A 15,618-nucleotide genomic window follows, 5' to 3' on the forward strand; every position below is an offset into this window, starting at 1 on the left:
ATGGTTAGTCTGGAACAACAACACAGTCAGGATACCAGCTATATGGTTAGTCTGGAACAACAACAACACAGTCAGGATACCAGCTATATGGTTAGTCTGGAACAACAACACAGTCAGGATACCAGCTATATGGTTAGTCTGGAACAACAACACAGTCAGGATACCAGCTATACGGTTAGTCTGGAACAACAACACAGTCAGGATACCAGCTATATGGTTAGTCTGGAACAACAACACAGTCAGGATACCAGCTATATGGTTAGTCTGGAACAACAACAACACAGTCAGGATACCAGCTATATGGTTAGTCTGGAACAACAACACAGTCAGGATACCAGCTATACGGTTAGTCTGGAACAACAACACAGTCAGGATACCAGATATATGGTTAGTCTGGAACAACAACACAGTCAGGATACCAGCTATATGGTTAGTCTGGAACAACAACACAGTCAGGATACCAGCTATACGGTTAGTCTAGAACAACAACACAGTCAGGATATCAGCTATACGGTTAGTCTGGAACAACAACACAGTCAGGATACCAGCTATACGGTTAGTCTGGAACAACAACACAGTCAGGATACCAGCTATATGGTTAGTCTGGAACAACAACACAGTCAGGATACCAGCTATACGGTTAGTCTGGAACAACAACACAGTCAGGATACCAGCTATACGGTTAGTCTGGAAATACAACTGTAATACAGTCATTGGCATTGTAGCTTTATGTTTGTGTGTGTACCTTAGTGACCAGGGCAGAGTAGCTCATGGCAGGGGACAGTCCTATGCCCAGTCTCTGTAGGTAACAGTGTGCAGCATGGGGCTTGGCGATGAGGCTGAAGGTACAGAGATAGCCCAGACAGATCCCAGCCAGGATGATGTAACACAGCTCTCTACTGCTCGACTTCACTACCGGGGTGTCGTAGAACCTACACACACACACACAGTTACACACACACACACCCACACATGATCAAATTGACATTCATATTAATGTTTACAGCGTGCTAGACTATGCCAGCCCTCTCTGGTCAAACATAGTTCCCTATTTGGGGAATAGGGTGCCAGCCCTCTCTGGTCAAACATAGTTCCCTATAATGGGGAATAGTGTGCCAGCCCTCTCTGGTCAAACATAGTTCCCTATATGGGGAATAGTGTGCCAGCCCTCTCTGGTCAAACATAGTTCCCTATATGGAGAATAGTGTGCCAGTCCTCTCTGGTCAAACATAGTTCCCTATATGGAGAATAGGTTGCCAGTCCTCTCTGGTCAAACATAGTTCCCTATATGGGGAATAGTGTGCCAGTCCTCTCTGGTCAAACATAGTTCCCTATATGGGGAACAGGGTGCCAGTCCTCTCTGGTCAAACATAGTTCCCTATATGGAGAATAGTGTGCCAGTCCTCTCTGGTCAAACATAGTTCCCTATATGGAGAATAGGTTGCCAGTCCTCTCTGGTCAAACATAGTTCCCTATATGGGGAATAGGTTGCCAGTTGGGTCAAAGCTTGATAAGTCTGTGAGACCAACACTGCATCCCAAATGGAACCCTAATCCTTACTTAGTGCCCTAAACTCTTGACATTAGCGGTGACTTGAGGAACCTTGGAGATCCTCAAGGAACCCCCTGGAGTCCCTCAAGGAACACCCTGGAGTCCCTCAAGGAACCCCCTGGAGTCCCTCAAGGAACCAATGGAAGTCAAGAGTTGATATTTGGTTAGTTGAGGGGTTCTTGGAGGAACCTTTTTGACTTGGAAAGGTTCCTCCATTGTGGCAACCGAAAAGGTTCTTCCAGGCACCTTTGACTTCTAAGAGTGTTTGGGCCCTGGTTAAAAGAAGTACCCTACACCTGGTCAAAAGTAGTGCCCTGTAACTGGTCAAAAGTAGTGCCCTGTAACTGGTCAAAAGTAGTGCCCTGTAACTGGTTAAAAGAAGTACCCTACACCTGGTCAAAAGTAGTGCCCTACACCTGGTAAAAAGTAGTGCCCTGTAACTGGTTAAAAGTAGTGCCCTACACTTGGTCAAAAGTAGTGCCCTACACTTGGTCAAAAGTAGTGCCCTACACCTGGTCAAAAGTAGTGCCCTGTAACTGGTTAAAAGTAGTGCCCTACACCTGGTCAAAAGTAGTGCCCTACACCTGGTCAAAAGTAGTGCCCTACACATGGTCAAAAGTAGTGCCCTGTAACTGGTTAAAAGTAGTGCCCTACACCTGGTCAAAAGTAGTGCCCTACACCTGGTCAAAAGTAGTGCCCTACACCTGGTCAAAAGTAGTGCCAGATACAGTACCAGTCAAAAGTTTGGACACACCTACTCATTTAAGGGTTTTTCTTTATTTTTGTACTATTTTCTACATTGTAGAATAATAGTGAAGACATCAACACTATGAAATAACACATATTGAATATGTAGTAACCAGAAAAGTGTTAAACAAATCAAAATATATTTTATATTTGAGATTCTTCAAAGTAGCCACCCTTTGCATTGATGACAGCTTTGCACACTCTCTCTCAACCTGCTACATTGGGTAGTCACCTGGAATGCATTTCAATTAACAGGTGTATCTGGTTAAAAGTTAATTTGTGGAATTTCTTTCCTTATTAATGCGTTTGAGCCAATCAGTTGGGTTGGTATACAGAAGATAGTCCTATTTGGTAAAAGACCAAGTCCATATTATGGCAAGAACAGCTCATATACGCAAGAGAAACGACAGTCCATCATTTCTTTAAGACATTAAGGTCAGTCAATCCGTACAATTTCAAGACCTTTGAAAATGTCTTCAAGTGCAATTGCAAAAACCATCAAGCGCTATGATGAAACTGTCTCTCATGAGGACCGCCACAGGAAAGGAAGACCCAGAGTTACCTCTGCTGCAGAGGATAAGTTCATTAGAGTTACCAGCCTCAGATTGGAAAGGAAGACCCAGAGTTACCTCTGCTGCAGAGGATAAGTTAATTAGAGTTACCAGCCTCAGAATGGAAAGGAAGACCCAGAGTTACCTCTGCTGCAGAGGATAAGTTAATTAGAGTTACCAGCCTCAGAATGGAAAGGAAGACCCAGAGTTACCTCTGCTGCAGAGGATACGTTCATTAGAGTTACCAGCCTCAGATTGCAGCCCAAATAAATGCTTCACAGAGTTCAAGTAACAGACACATCTCAACATCAACTGTTCAGAGGAGACTGTGTGAATCAGGCCTTCATGGTCGAATTGCTGCAAAGAAACCACTACTAAAGGACACCAATAAGAAGAAGAGACTTGTTTGGGCCAAGAAACACGAGCAATGGACATTAGACCGGTAGAAATCTGTCCTTTGGTCTGATGAGTCCAAATGTCCGATTTTTGGTTCCAACCACCGTGTCTTTGTGTGACGCAGAATAGTTGAAGGGATGATCTCCGCATGTGTGGTTCCCACCGTGAAGCATGGAGGAGGAGGTGCGATGGTGCTTTGCCGGTGACACTGTCTGTGATTTATTTAGAATTCAAGGCACACTTAACCAGCATGGCTACCACAGCATTCTGCAGTGATACACCATCCCATCTGGTTTGGGCATAGTGGGACTATCATTTGTTTTTCAACAGGACAATGACGCAACACATCTCCAGGTAGACTGGACACATGACATTTTTAACAACGCTTTTTTCTGATAAAAACTTGTTCATTGCATCCGTCATGGAGCCCAGTTTCATAATATGACCATATGTCCCAGCTGTTTACCGTCGTTTTGAAGTAATCACGAAAAAACAGGCCTTATTTTAGGGAATCTTTCACCCTGCCAGCTCCTATTAGTTCTATTGAGCACCGTGGCACCAAGTCGCCTTCCGAACGTTCTATCCCCAGCTTATTGTTCTATGTCACAATGCCTGCTTCACTATTGTTGCCAATGAGACCTGCTCAAGTTTTATAGTTAAAATGTAAACAGCAAAAAAATTATATTGGAACTCTGTGGTCGGCCCATTGTTTCCTATGGGGGAAATGTAGGCATGTCTGTCTATTTCGCCAAATGTCTCGCAATGTGTATATTCAGATTTTTTCAAGTCAGACGCCATTTTAATCATAAGAATCTCCTCTTTGTAATTATGTAAGTCTGGGCAGCGAGCTCGGTTGTCATCAAATGCCAACCCTCAAATATTTTTTGCCCTTGAAACGCTGAGTTCCCCCCATTGTTTTCCTATGGAGTGGCATGCCGGTCTATTTCGACAAATATCTCACAGTGTGTATATTTAGATTTTTTTCAAGTTGGGCACCATTTTAAATCAGGAGAATATTCTCTTTGTAATTATGTACGTCTGGGCAGCGAGCTCATTTGCCATCGATCACTAGACCAGAAATAGTCAGAAGTTCTCATTTTTTCCCTACTTTCTCATTACGCAGACATAAGCACAGTTGACACCATCAAGGTGCGGATGTTAACTTTCTACACAAGTCATTTTTTCCCAGTTTCGTCCCGACGAACAGATTGTAGTGGTAAAATAAAAAGAGATACATATTTTTGTGCCATTCAGGCGAAATGGAATTCTAAGCATCTCTCACGTTGGTATGAAAGATCGGGAGACAGGCACAGGAATGCGTAATAGTTTTTATTTATTTACCCAAATTACGGCGTGCCGTGTAAAGGCACGGGGACGAAGACCAAACAAACACGTATACAAAAACACAGGGTAGAAACCCAAACAAAAGAGCGAGGAGTACCTCGAATAAATACACAATCGCACAATGATTATCGCACGGGACGAGACCTGTAATCATCTACGCAATCCACAATGGCACGAAAGCCAAAACATACGGCACAACGGTACTCACACAGCCAACGGTACTCACACAGCCAACGGTACTCACAACGGTACTCACACAGCCAACGGTACTCACAACGGTACTCACACAGCCAATGGTACTCACAACGGTACTCACACAACCAACGGTACTCACAACGGTACTCACACAGCCAACGGTACTCACAACGGTACTCACACAGCCAACGGTACTCACACAGCCAACGGTACTCACAACGGTACTCACACAGCCAACGGTACTCACAACGGTACTCACACAACCAACGGTACTCACACAACCAACGGTACTCACACAACCAACGGTACTCACAACGGTACTCACACAACCAACGGACATTGGAACAATAATTGACAGGACAATGGTGAACAAGGGGCACACTGAAACAATTACTAATCACTGGGAATAGAGACCAGGTTCCGGAGGGATCCGTGACAGCATCACTCCAATCAAAACAGGCTGTGAGAACATTCGATTCCATTCATTTGCTTTATGGGCTCGCGCTAATGTTCCAGCTTAGCCAACGTTCTTTCAGCCTTGGGTGAATTTTGACTCGTTCTATTGTCCAGCCTACTCCAGGCTGTGCAAGGGCTATTTGACCAAGAAGGAGAGTGATGGAGTGCTGCATCAGATGACCTGGCTTCCACAATCAACCGACCTCAACCCAATTGAGATGGTTTGGGATGAGATGGACCGCAGAGTGAAGGAAAAGCAGCCAACAAGTGCTCAGCATATTTGGGAACTGCTTCAAGACGGTTGGAAAAGCATTCCAGGTGAAGCTGGTTGAGAGAATGCCAAGAGTGTGCAAGGCTGTCATCAAGGCAGCAGGTAGGGGCAGCATGTAGGGGTGGCAGGTAGCCTAGTGTTTAGAGCATTGGACCAGTAACCGAAAGGTTGCTAGATCAAATCCCCGAGCTGACATGGTAAAACTCTGTCGTTCTGCCCCTGAACAAGGCAGTTAACCCACTGTTCCTAGGCCGTCATTGTAAATAAGAATATATTCTTAACAGACTTGCCTAGTTAAATAAAGGATAATTATAAGACATAGGGTGCTATTTTGAAGAATCTCAAATATATTTTGATTTGTTTAACACTTTTTTGGTTACTACATGTTTCCATATGTGTTATTTCATAGTTTTGATGACTTCACTATTATTCTACAATGTAGAAAATAGTAAAAATAAAGAAAAACCCTTGAATGAGTAGATGTGTCTAAACTTTTGACTGGTACTATATATAGGGTACATGGTGCCAGTAGATGTATAGGTAGTCTATAAGAGGTGCTAGCTGAGGGTACATGGTGCCAGTAGATGTATAGTTAGTCTATAAGAGGTGCCCGCTGAGGGTACATGGTGCCAGTAGATGTATAGATAGTCTATAAGAGGTGCCAGCTGAGGGTACATGGTGCCAGTAGATGTATAGATCGTCTATAAGAGGTGCCAGCTGAGGGTACATGGTGCCAGTAGATGTATAGATAGTCTATAAGAGGTGCCAGCTGAGGGTACATGGTGCCAGTAGATGTATAGTTAGTCTATAAGAGGTGCCAGCTGAGGGTACATGGTGCCAGTAGATGTATAGATAGTCTATAAGAGGTGCCAGCTGAGGGTACATGGTGCCAGTAGATGTATAGTCTATAAGAGGTGCTAGCTGAGGGTACATGGTGCCAGTAGATGTATAGTCTATAAGAGGTGCTAGCTGAGGGTACATGGTGCCAGTAGATGTATAGTTACTCTATAAGAGGTGTTACCTGATGAATATGGAGGTAACAAACAGAGTAGCCATCAGCCCCAGACAGGCAAACACCACCGCTGCTATGGGTTCAGGGTCTCCCCAACGCACGTACTGCACCGGGATAGGCTCACAACCTGGAAACACACACACACACACACACACACACACACACTGTTAGTAATATTGTCAGGGTCTCCCCAACGTGCGTACTGCACCGGGATAGGCTCACAACCTGGAAACACACACACACACACACACACACACACACACACACACACACACACACACACACACACACACACACACACACACACACACACACACACACACACACTGTTAGTAATATTCTCAGGGTCTCCCCAACGTACGTACTGCACCGGGATAGGCTCACAACCTGGAAACACACACACACACACACACACACACACACACACACACACACACACACACACACACACACACACACACACACACACACACACACACACACACACACACACACACACACACACACACACACACACACACTCTGTTAGTAATATACATACTGCGTGTGTGTGCTCGTGCTTGTGTAGGTCACATGCTAAGTAGCTCAGCTGAGTCCAGGCCACAGTAACACACTAAGTATCTCTAAAGGAATGGCTGCTGAGAGGGACCAACCCGTGTGACTGATCTGTGCCACATTCTAACACACACACACACACACACAATATGGGTGTGTGCGACCCACAGCGGAAGGTAACCTAGCAGCTAGAGTGTTGGCCCAGTAACCGAAATTTTGCTAGTTTGTATCCCCGAGCCGTCTAGGTGAATGTGTAGATCTGTCCTTGAGAAAGGCGTTTAACTCAAAATTGCTCCTAGGGTCACTGTCAATAATGGCCATGACCCCAGTCTCTGAGGGTCTATTAGGGGGAGGAGGATGTGACAAAGAACTGTGTGAAGCAGGACACATATAACCGACCCCTATTTGACCATTGAGATTTTCAGAGTCTGATGGAGAAACAGAGTCATCTAAATCAAATCAAACTTTATTAGTCACATACGCCGAAAACAACAGGTTTTCACTTTACAGTGAAATGCTGAATACAACAGGTGTAGTAGACCTTACAGTGAAATGCTGAATACAACAGGTGTAGACCTTATAGTGAAATGCTGAATACAACAGGTGTAGTAGACCTCACAGTGAAATGCTGAATACAACAGGTGTTGTAGACCTCACAGTGAAATGCTGAATACAACAGGTGTAGTAGACCTCACAGTGAAATGCTGAATACAACAGGTGTAGTAGGCCTTACAGTGAAATGCTGAATACAACAGGTGTAGTAGACCTCACAGTGAAATGCTGAATACAACAGGTGTAGTAGACCTTACAGTGAAATGCTGAATACAACAGGTGTAGTAGACCTCACAGTGAAATGCTGAATACAACAGGTGTAGTAGGCCTTACAGTGAAATGCTGAATACAACAGGTGTAGTAGACCTCACAGTGAAATGCTGAATACACCAGGTGTAGACTTTACAGTGAAATGCTGAATACAACAGGTGTAGTAGACCTCACAGTGAAATGCTGAATACAACAGGTTTAGTAGACCTTACAGTGAAATGCTGAATACAACAGGTGTAGTAGACCTCACAGTGAAATGCTGAATACAACAGGTGTAGTAGACCTTACAGTGAAATGCTGAATACAACAGGTGTAGTAGACCTTATAGTGAAATGCTGAATACAACAGGTGTAGACCTTACAGTGAAATGCTGAATACAACAGGTGTAGTAGACCTCACAGTGAAATGCTGAATACAACAGGTGTAGTAGACCTCACAGTGAAATGCTGAATACACCAGGTGTAGACTTTACAGTGAAATGCTGAATACAACAGGTGTAGTAGACCTCACAGTGAAATGCTGAATACAACAGGTGTAGTAGACCTCACAGTGAAATGCTGAATACAACAGGTGTAGTAGACCTCACAGTGAAATGCTGAATACAACAGGTGTAGTAGACCTCACAGTGAAATGCTGAATACAACAGGTGTAGTAGACCTCACAGTGAAATGCTGAATACAACAGGTGTAGTAGACCTCACAGTGAAATGCTGAATACAACAGGTGTAGTAGACCTTACAGTGAAATGCTGAATACAACAGGTGTAGTAGACCTTACAGTGAAATGCTGAATACAACAGGTGTAGTAGACCTCACAGTGAAATGCCGAATACAACAGGTGTAGTAGACTTTACAGTGAAATGCTTACTTATACAACAGGTGTAGACTTTAGAAATGTTTATTTAAAAGCCCTTAACCAACAGTGCAGTTCAAGAAGAGTTAAGAAAATATTTACCAAATAAACTAAAGTAAAAAATATAAAAAGTAACACAATAACGAGTCTATATACAGGGGGTACCGGTACCGAGTCAATGTGGAGGCTATATACAGGGGGTACCGGTACAGAGCCAATGTGGAGACTATATACAGGAGGTACCGGTACAGAGTCAGTGTGGAGGCTATACACAGGGGGTACCGGTACTGAGTCAATGTGGAGGCTATATACAGGGGGTACCAGTACCGAGTCAGTGTGGAAGCTATATACAGGGGGTACCGGTACCGAGTCAATGTGGAGGCTATATACAGGGGGTACCGGTACCGAGTCAATGTGGAGGCTATATACAGGGGGTACCGGTACAGAGTCAATGTGGAGGCTATATACAGGGGGTACCGGTACTGAGTCAGTGTGGAGGCTATATACAGGGGGTACCGGTACCGAGTCAATGTGGAGGCTATATACAGGGGGTACCGGTACTGAGTCAGTGTGGAGGCTATATACAGGGGGTACCGGTACCGAGTCAGTGTGCAGGGGTACAGGTTCGTTGAGTTAATTTGTACATGTAGGTAGGGGTGAAGTGACTATGCATAGATAATAAACAGCGAATAGCAGCAGTGTACAAAACAAATGGAGGGGGATCAATGTAATAGTCCGGTGGTCATTTGTTCACCATGTTGACAGAACAGAGGTAGCTAGCTAGCTGTAGCACCTCGACCACCATGTTGACAGAACAGAGATAGCTAGCTAGCTGTAGCACCTCCACCACCATGTTGACAGAACAGAGATAGCTAGCTAGCTGCAGCACCTCCACCACCATGTTGACAGAACAGAGGTAGCTAGCTAGCTGCAGCACCTCCACCACCATGTTGACAGAACAGAGATAGATAGCTAGCTGCAGCTCCTCAACCACCATGTTGACAGAACAGAGATAGCTAGCTAGCTGCAACACCTCAACCACCATGTTGACAGAACAGCGATAGCTAGCTAGCTGCAGCTCCTCAACCACCATGTTGACAGAACAGAGATAGCTAGCTAGCTGCAACACCTCAACCACCATGTTGACAGAACAGAGATAGATAGCTAGCTGCAGCACCTCGACCACCATGTTGACAGAACAGAGATAGCTAGCTAGCTGCAGCACCTCGACCACCATGTTAACAGAACAGAGATAGCTAGCTAGCTGCAGCACCTCCACCACCATGTTGACAGAACAGAGATAGCTAGCTAGCTGTAGCACCTCGACCACCATGTTGACAGAACAGAGATAGCTAGCTAGCTGCAGCTCCTCAACCACCATGTTGACAGAACAGAGATAGCTAGCTAGCTGTAGCACCTCAACCACCATGTTGACAGAAAAGAGATAGCTAGCTAGCTGCAACACCTCCACCACCATGTTGACAGAACAGAGATAGCTAGCTAGCTGTAGCACCTCGACCACCATGTTGACAGAACAGAGATAGCTAGCTAGCTGTAGCACCTCGACCACCATGTTGACAGAACAGAGATAGCTAGCTAGCTGTAGCACCTCAACCACCATGTTGACAGAACAGAGATAGCTAGCTAGCTGCAGCACCTCCACCACCATGTTGACAGAACAGAGATAGCTAGCTAGCTGTAGCACCTCGACCACCATGTTGACAGAACAGAGATAGCTAGCTAGCTGTAGCACCTCGACCACCATGTTGACAGAACAGAGATAGCTAGCTAGCTGTAGCACCTCGACCACCATGTTGACAGAACAGAGATAGCTAGCTAGCTGTAGCACCTCGACCACCATGTTGACAGAACAGAGATAGCTAGCTAGCTGCAGCACCTCAACCACCATGTTAAAAGTTAGGTTATCCAACTAACAAAACAGATTTAGCTAGCTAGCTGCAATACAAATAAAATAAAATAATATTTGTAAAATGCGCCGAATACAACAGGTGTCGACTTTACAGTGAAATACTTACATACGAGCTCTTTACCAAAAATGCAGAGTAAAAAAGCACGAAAATTTGAAAATAGTAACACAATAAATAACAATAACAAAGCTATATACAAGGAGAACAGAGTCAATGTAATAGGGTACAGGGTAATGGCGGTAATATGTAGGTAGGGGTAAAAGTGACTAGGCAATCAGGATAGATAATAAACAGAGTAACAGCAGTGTTGGTAGTTGAGGTAATATAATGTAGGTAATATAATGTAGGTTATATAATGTAATATAATGTAGGTAATATAATGTAGGTAATATAATGTAATATAATGTAGGTAATATAATGTAGGTAATATAATGTAGGTATTATAATGTAGGTAATATAATGTAATATAATGTAGGTAATATAATGTAGGTAATATAATGTAGGTAATATAATGTAATATAATGTAGGTAATATAATGTAGGTAATATAATGTAGGTATTATAATGTAGGTAATATAATGTAGGTAATATAATGTAGGTAATATAATGTAATATAATGTAGGTAATATAATGTAGGTAATATAATGTAGGTAATATAATGTAATATAATGTAATATAATGTAATATAATGTAGGTAATATAATGTAGGTAATTTAATGTAGGTAATATAATGTAATATAATGTAGGTAATATAATGTAATATAATGTAGGTAATATAATGTAATATAATGTAATATAATGTAGGTAATATAATATAATGTAATATAATGTAGGTAATATAATGTAGGTAATATAATATAATGTAATATAATGTAGGTAATATAATGTAGGTAATATAATGTAGGTAATATAATGTAGGTAATATAATGTAATATAATGTAGGTAATATAATGCAGGTAATATAATGTAATATAATGTAGGTAATATAATATAATGTAATATAATGTAGGTAATATAATGTATAATGTAGGTAATATAATGTAGGTAATATCATGTAATATAATGTAGGTAATATAATGTAGGTAATATAATGTAGGTAATATAATGTAATATAATGTAATATAATGTAGGTAATATAATGTAGGTAATATAATGTATAATGTAGGTAATATAATGTAGGTAATATAATGTAGGTAATATAATGTAGGTAATATAATGTAGGTAATATAATGTAATATAATGTAGGTAATATAATGTAATATAATGTAGGTAATATAATGTAGGTAATATAATGTAGGTAATATAATGTAATATAATGTAGGTAATATAATGTAAGTAATATAATGTAGGTAATATAATGTAGGTAATATAATGTAATATAATGTAGGTAATATAATGTAATATAATGTAGGTAATATAATGTAGGTAATATAATGTAATATAATGTAGGTAATATAATGTAGGTAATATAATGTAAGTAATATAATGTAGGTAATATAATGTATAATGTAGGTAATATAATGTAGGTAATATAATGTAGGTAATATAATGTAATATAATGTAGGTAATATAATGTAGGTAATATAATGTAGGTAATATAATGTAATATAATGTAGGTAATATAATGTAGGTAATATAATGTAATATAATGTAGGTAATATAATGTAGGTAATATAATGTAATATAATGTAGGTAATATAATGTAGGTAATATAATGTAGGTAATATAATGTAATATAATGTAGGTAATATAATGTAGGTAATATAATGTAATATAATGTAGGTAATATAATGTAGGTAATATAATGTAGGTAATATAATGTAGGTAATATAATGTAATATAATGTAATATAATGTAGGTAATATAATGTAGGTAATATAATGTAGGTAATTGTAACGCTTGTCTTCATATTCCTCCTCCTCAGACGAGGAGAGGAGAGAGGGATCGGAAGACCAATTTGCAGCGAGGTATGATGACATAATGAACTTTATTAACAAGACGAAACTAAACACACGAAGAACACTTGATAATTTTACAAAACAACAAAACGACGTAGACAGACCTGAACGAGAGAACTATACATAAAACATGAAGAACGCACGAACAGGAACAGACTACATATACTAACGACAACGAAACAGTCCCGTGTGGTGCGAACATACACTGACACGGAAGACAACCACCCACAACAAACAATGTGAAACAACCTACCTTAATATGACTCTCAATCAGAGGAAACGCCAAACACCTGCCTCTAATTGAGAGCCATACCAGGCAACCCATTAACCCAACATAGAAAACACATAACATAGACTACCCACCCAAAACTCACGCCCTGACCAATTAAACACATACCAAACAACAGAAAACAGGTCAGGAACGTGACAGAACCCCCCCCTCAAGGTGCGAACTCCGGGCGCACCCCTACAACTCAAGGGGAGGGTCTGGGTGGGCATCTGTCCGCGGTGGCGGCTCCGGCGGTGGACGAGGACACCACTCCACCACTGTCTTTGTCCCTCTCCTTCGCGTCCTTTGATTGGCGACCCTCGCCCCCGACCATGGTCCAGGAACCTTCACTAAGGCCCCTCCTACATAGAGGAGACAGCTCAGGACAGAGAGGTAGCTCAGGACAGAGAGGTAGCTCAGGACAGAGAGGTAGCTCAGGACAGAGAGGTAGCTCCGGACAGAGAGGTAGCTCCGGACAGAGAGGTAGCTCCGGACAGAGAGGTAGCTTAGGACAGAGGGACAACTCTGTACTAATGGCAGCTCCGGACTGGGTGGCAGCTCCGGACTGGGTGGCAGCTCCGGACTGGGTGGCAGCTCCGGACTGAGTGGCAGCTCCGGACTGAGTGGCAGCTCATGACTGAGTGGCAGCTCATGACTGAGTGGCAGCTCATGACTGGAGGGCAGCTCATGACTGTAGGGCAGCTCATGACTGGAGGGCAGCTCATGACTGGAGGGCAGCTCATGACTGGAGGGCAGCTCATGACTGGAGGGCAGCTCATGACTGGAGGGCAGCTCATGACTGGAGGGCAGCTCATAACTGTAGGGCAGCTCATAACTGTAGGGCCGCTCATAACTGTAGGGCAGCTCATGACTGGAGGGCAGCTCATGACTGGAGGGCAGCTCATGACTGGAGGGCAGCTCATGACTGAAGGGCAGCTCATGACTGTAGGGCAGCTCATGACTGTAGGGCAGCTCTGGCAGCTCCTGACTGGCTGGCGGTTCTGGCAGCTCCTGACTGGCTGGCGGCTCTGGCAGCTCCTGACTGGCTGGCGGCTCTGGCAGCTCCTGACTGGCTGGCGGCTCTGGCAGCTTCTGACTGGCTGGCGGCTCTGGCAGCTCCTGACTGGCTGGCGGCTCTGGCAGCTCCTGACTGACGGACGGCTCTAGCGGCTCCTGACTGACGGACGGCTCTAATGGCTCGGGACAGACGGGCGGCTCTAATGGCTCGTGGCAGACGGATGGCTCAGAAGGCGCTGGGCAGACGGATGGCTCAGAAGGCGCTGGGCAGACGGATGGCTCAGAAGGCGCTGGGCAGACGGATGGCTCAGAAGGCGCTGGGCAGACGGATGGCTCAGAAGGCGCTGGGCAGACGGATGGCTCAGAAGGCGCTGGGCAGACGGATGGCTCAGACGGCGCTGGACAGACAGATGGCTCAGACGGGGCTGGGCAGACAGATGGCTCAGACGGTGCTGGGCAGACGAGCAGTGCAGGCGGCGTTGGGCAGACAGCCGACTCTGACCTGCTGAGGCGCACAGTAGGCCTGGTGCGTGGTGCCGGAACTGGTGGTACCGGACTGGAGACACGCACCTCAAGGCTAGTGCGGGGAGCAGGAACAGGGCACACTGGACTCTCGATGCGCACTATAGGACTGGTGCGTGGTACCGGAACTGGAGGTACCGGGCTGAGGGCACGCACCTCAGGGCGAGTGCGGGGAGAAGGAACAGTGCGTACAGGGCTCTGGAGACGCACAGGAGGCTTGATGCGTGGTGCCGAAACTGGAGGCACTGAGCTTGAGACACGCACCACAGGGAGAGTGCGTGGAGGAGGAACAGGGCTCTGGAGACGCACTGGAAGCCTGGTGCGTGGTGTAGGCACTGGTGGTACTGAGCTGGGGCGGGAAGGTGGCGCCGGATATACCGGACCGTGCAGGCGTACTGGCTCCTTTGAGCACTGAGCCTGCCCAACCTTACCTGGTTGCATGCTCCCCGTAGCCCGTCCAGTGCGGGGAGGTGGAATAACCCGCACTGGGCTGTGTTGGCGAACCGGGGACACCATGCGTAAGGCTGGTGCCATGTACACCGGCCCGAGGAGACGTACTGGAGGCCAGATATGTTGAGCCGGCTTCATGGCACTTGGCTCAATGCTCACTCTAGCCCGGCTAGTGCGGGGAGGTGGAATAACCCGCACCGGGCTATGAACACGTACAGGAGACACCATGCGCTCTACTGCGTAACACGGTGTCTGCCCGTACTCTCGCTCTCCACGGTAAGCCCGGGAAGTTGGCGCAGGTCTCCTACCTGACTTCGCCACACTACCCTTTAGCCCCCCCCCCCAAGAAATTTTTGGGTTGTACTTGCGGGCTTCCAGCCTTGCTTCCGTGCTGCCTCCTCATATCGTCGCCTCTCCGCTTTAGATGCCTCCAGCTCCGCCTTGGGACGGCGACACTCCTCTGGCTCTGCCCAGGGTCCTTCTCCGTCCAGAATCTCTTCCCATGTCCAATCCTCCTTGACCCACTGCTGCTGTCGTTGCTGTCCGTTAACCCGCTGCTTGATCTGGGTTTGGTGGGTGGTTCTGTAACGCTTGTCTTCATATTCCTCCTCCTCAGACGAGGAGAGGAGTGAGGGATCGGAAGACCAATTTGCAGCGAGGTATGATGACATAATGAACTTTATTAACAAGACGAAACTAAACACACGAAGAACACTTGATAATTT

At 44.6% G+C, this 15,618-nt stretch overlaps 1 protein-coding gene across 1 annotated transcript in view; it reads right to left on the bottom strand.

The window, feature by feature from the left end:
• Positions 1-15,618, bottom strand: part of LOC120035953 (metabotropic glutamate receptor 5-like) — a gene marked incomplete at its 5' end in the record, with an annotated part of 57,496 nt that overhangs the window by 16,988 nt on the left and 24,890 nt on the right. The window contains 2 exons of the mRNA XM_038982438.1: positions 746-932; positions 6,533-6,650. Coding sequence (XP_038838366.1) covers positions 746-932; positions 6,533-6,650 — 305 coding nt within the window. The remainder of the gene's footprint in view (positions 1-745; positions 933-6,532; positions 6,651-15,618) is intronic.

Source organism: Salvelinus namaycush, unplaced genomic scaffold (genome assembly GCF_016432855.1).
Source record: "Salvelinus namaycush isolate Seneca unplaced genomic scaffold, SaNama_1.0 Scaffold1167, whole genome shotgun sequence".
NCBI lineage: Eukaryota > Metazoa > Chordata > Actinopteri > Salmoniformes > Salmonidae > Salvelinus > Salvelinus namaycush.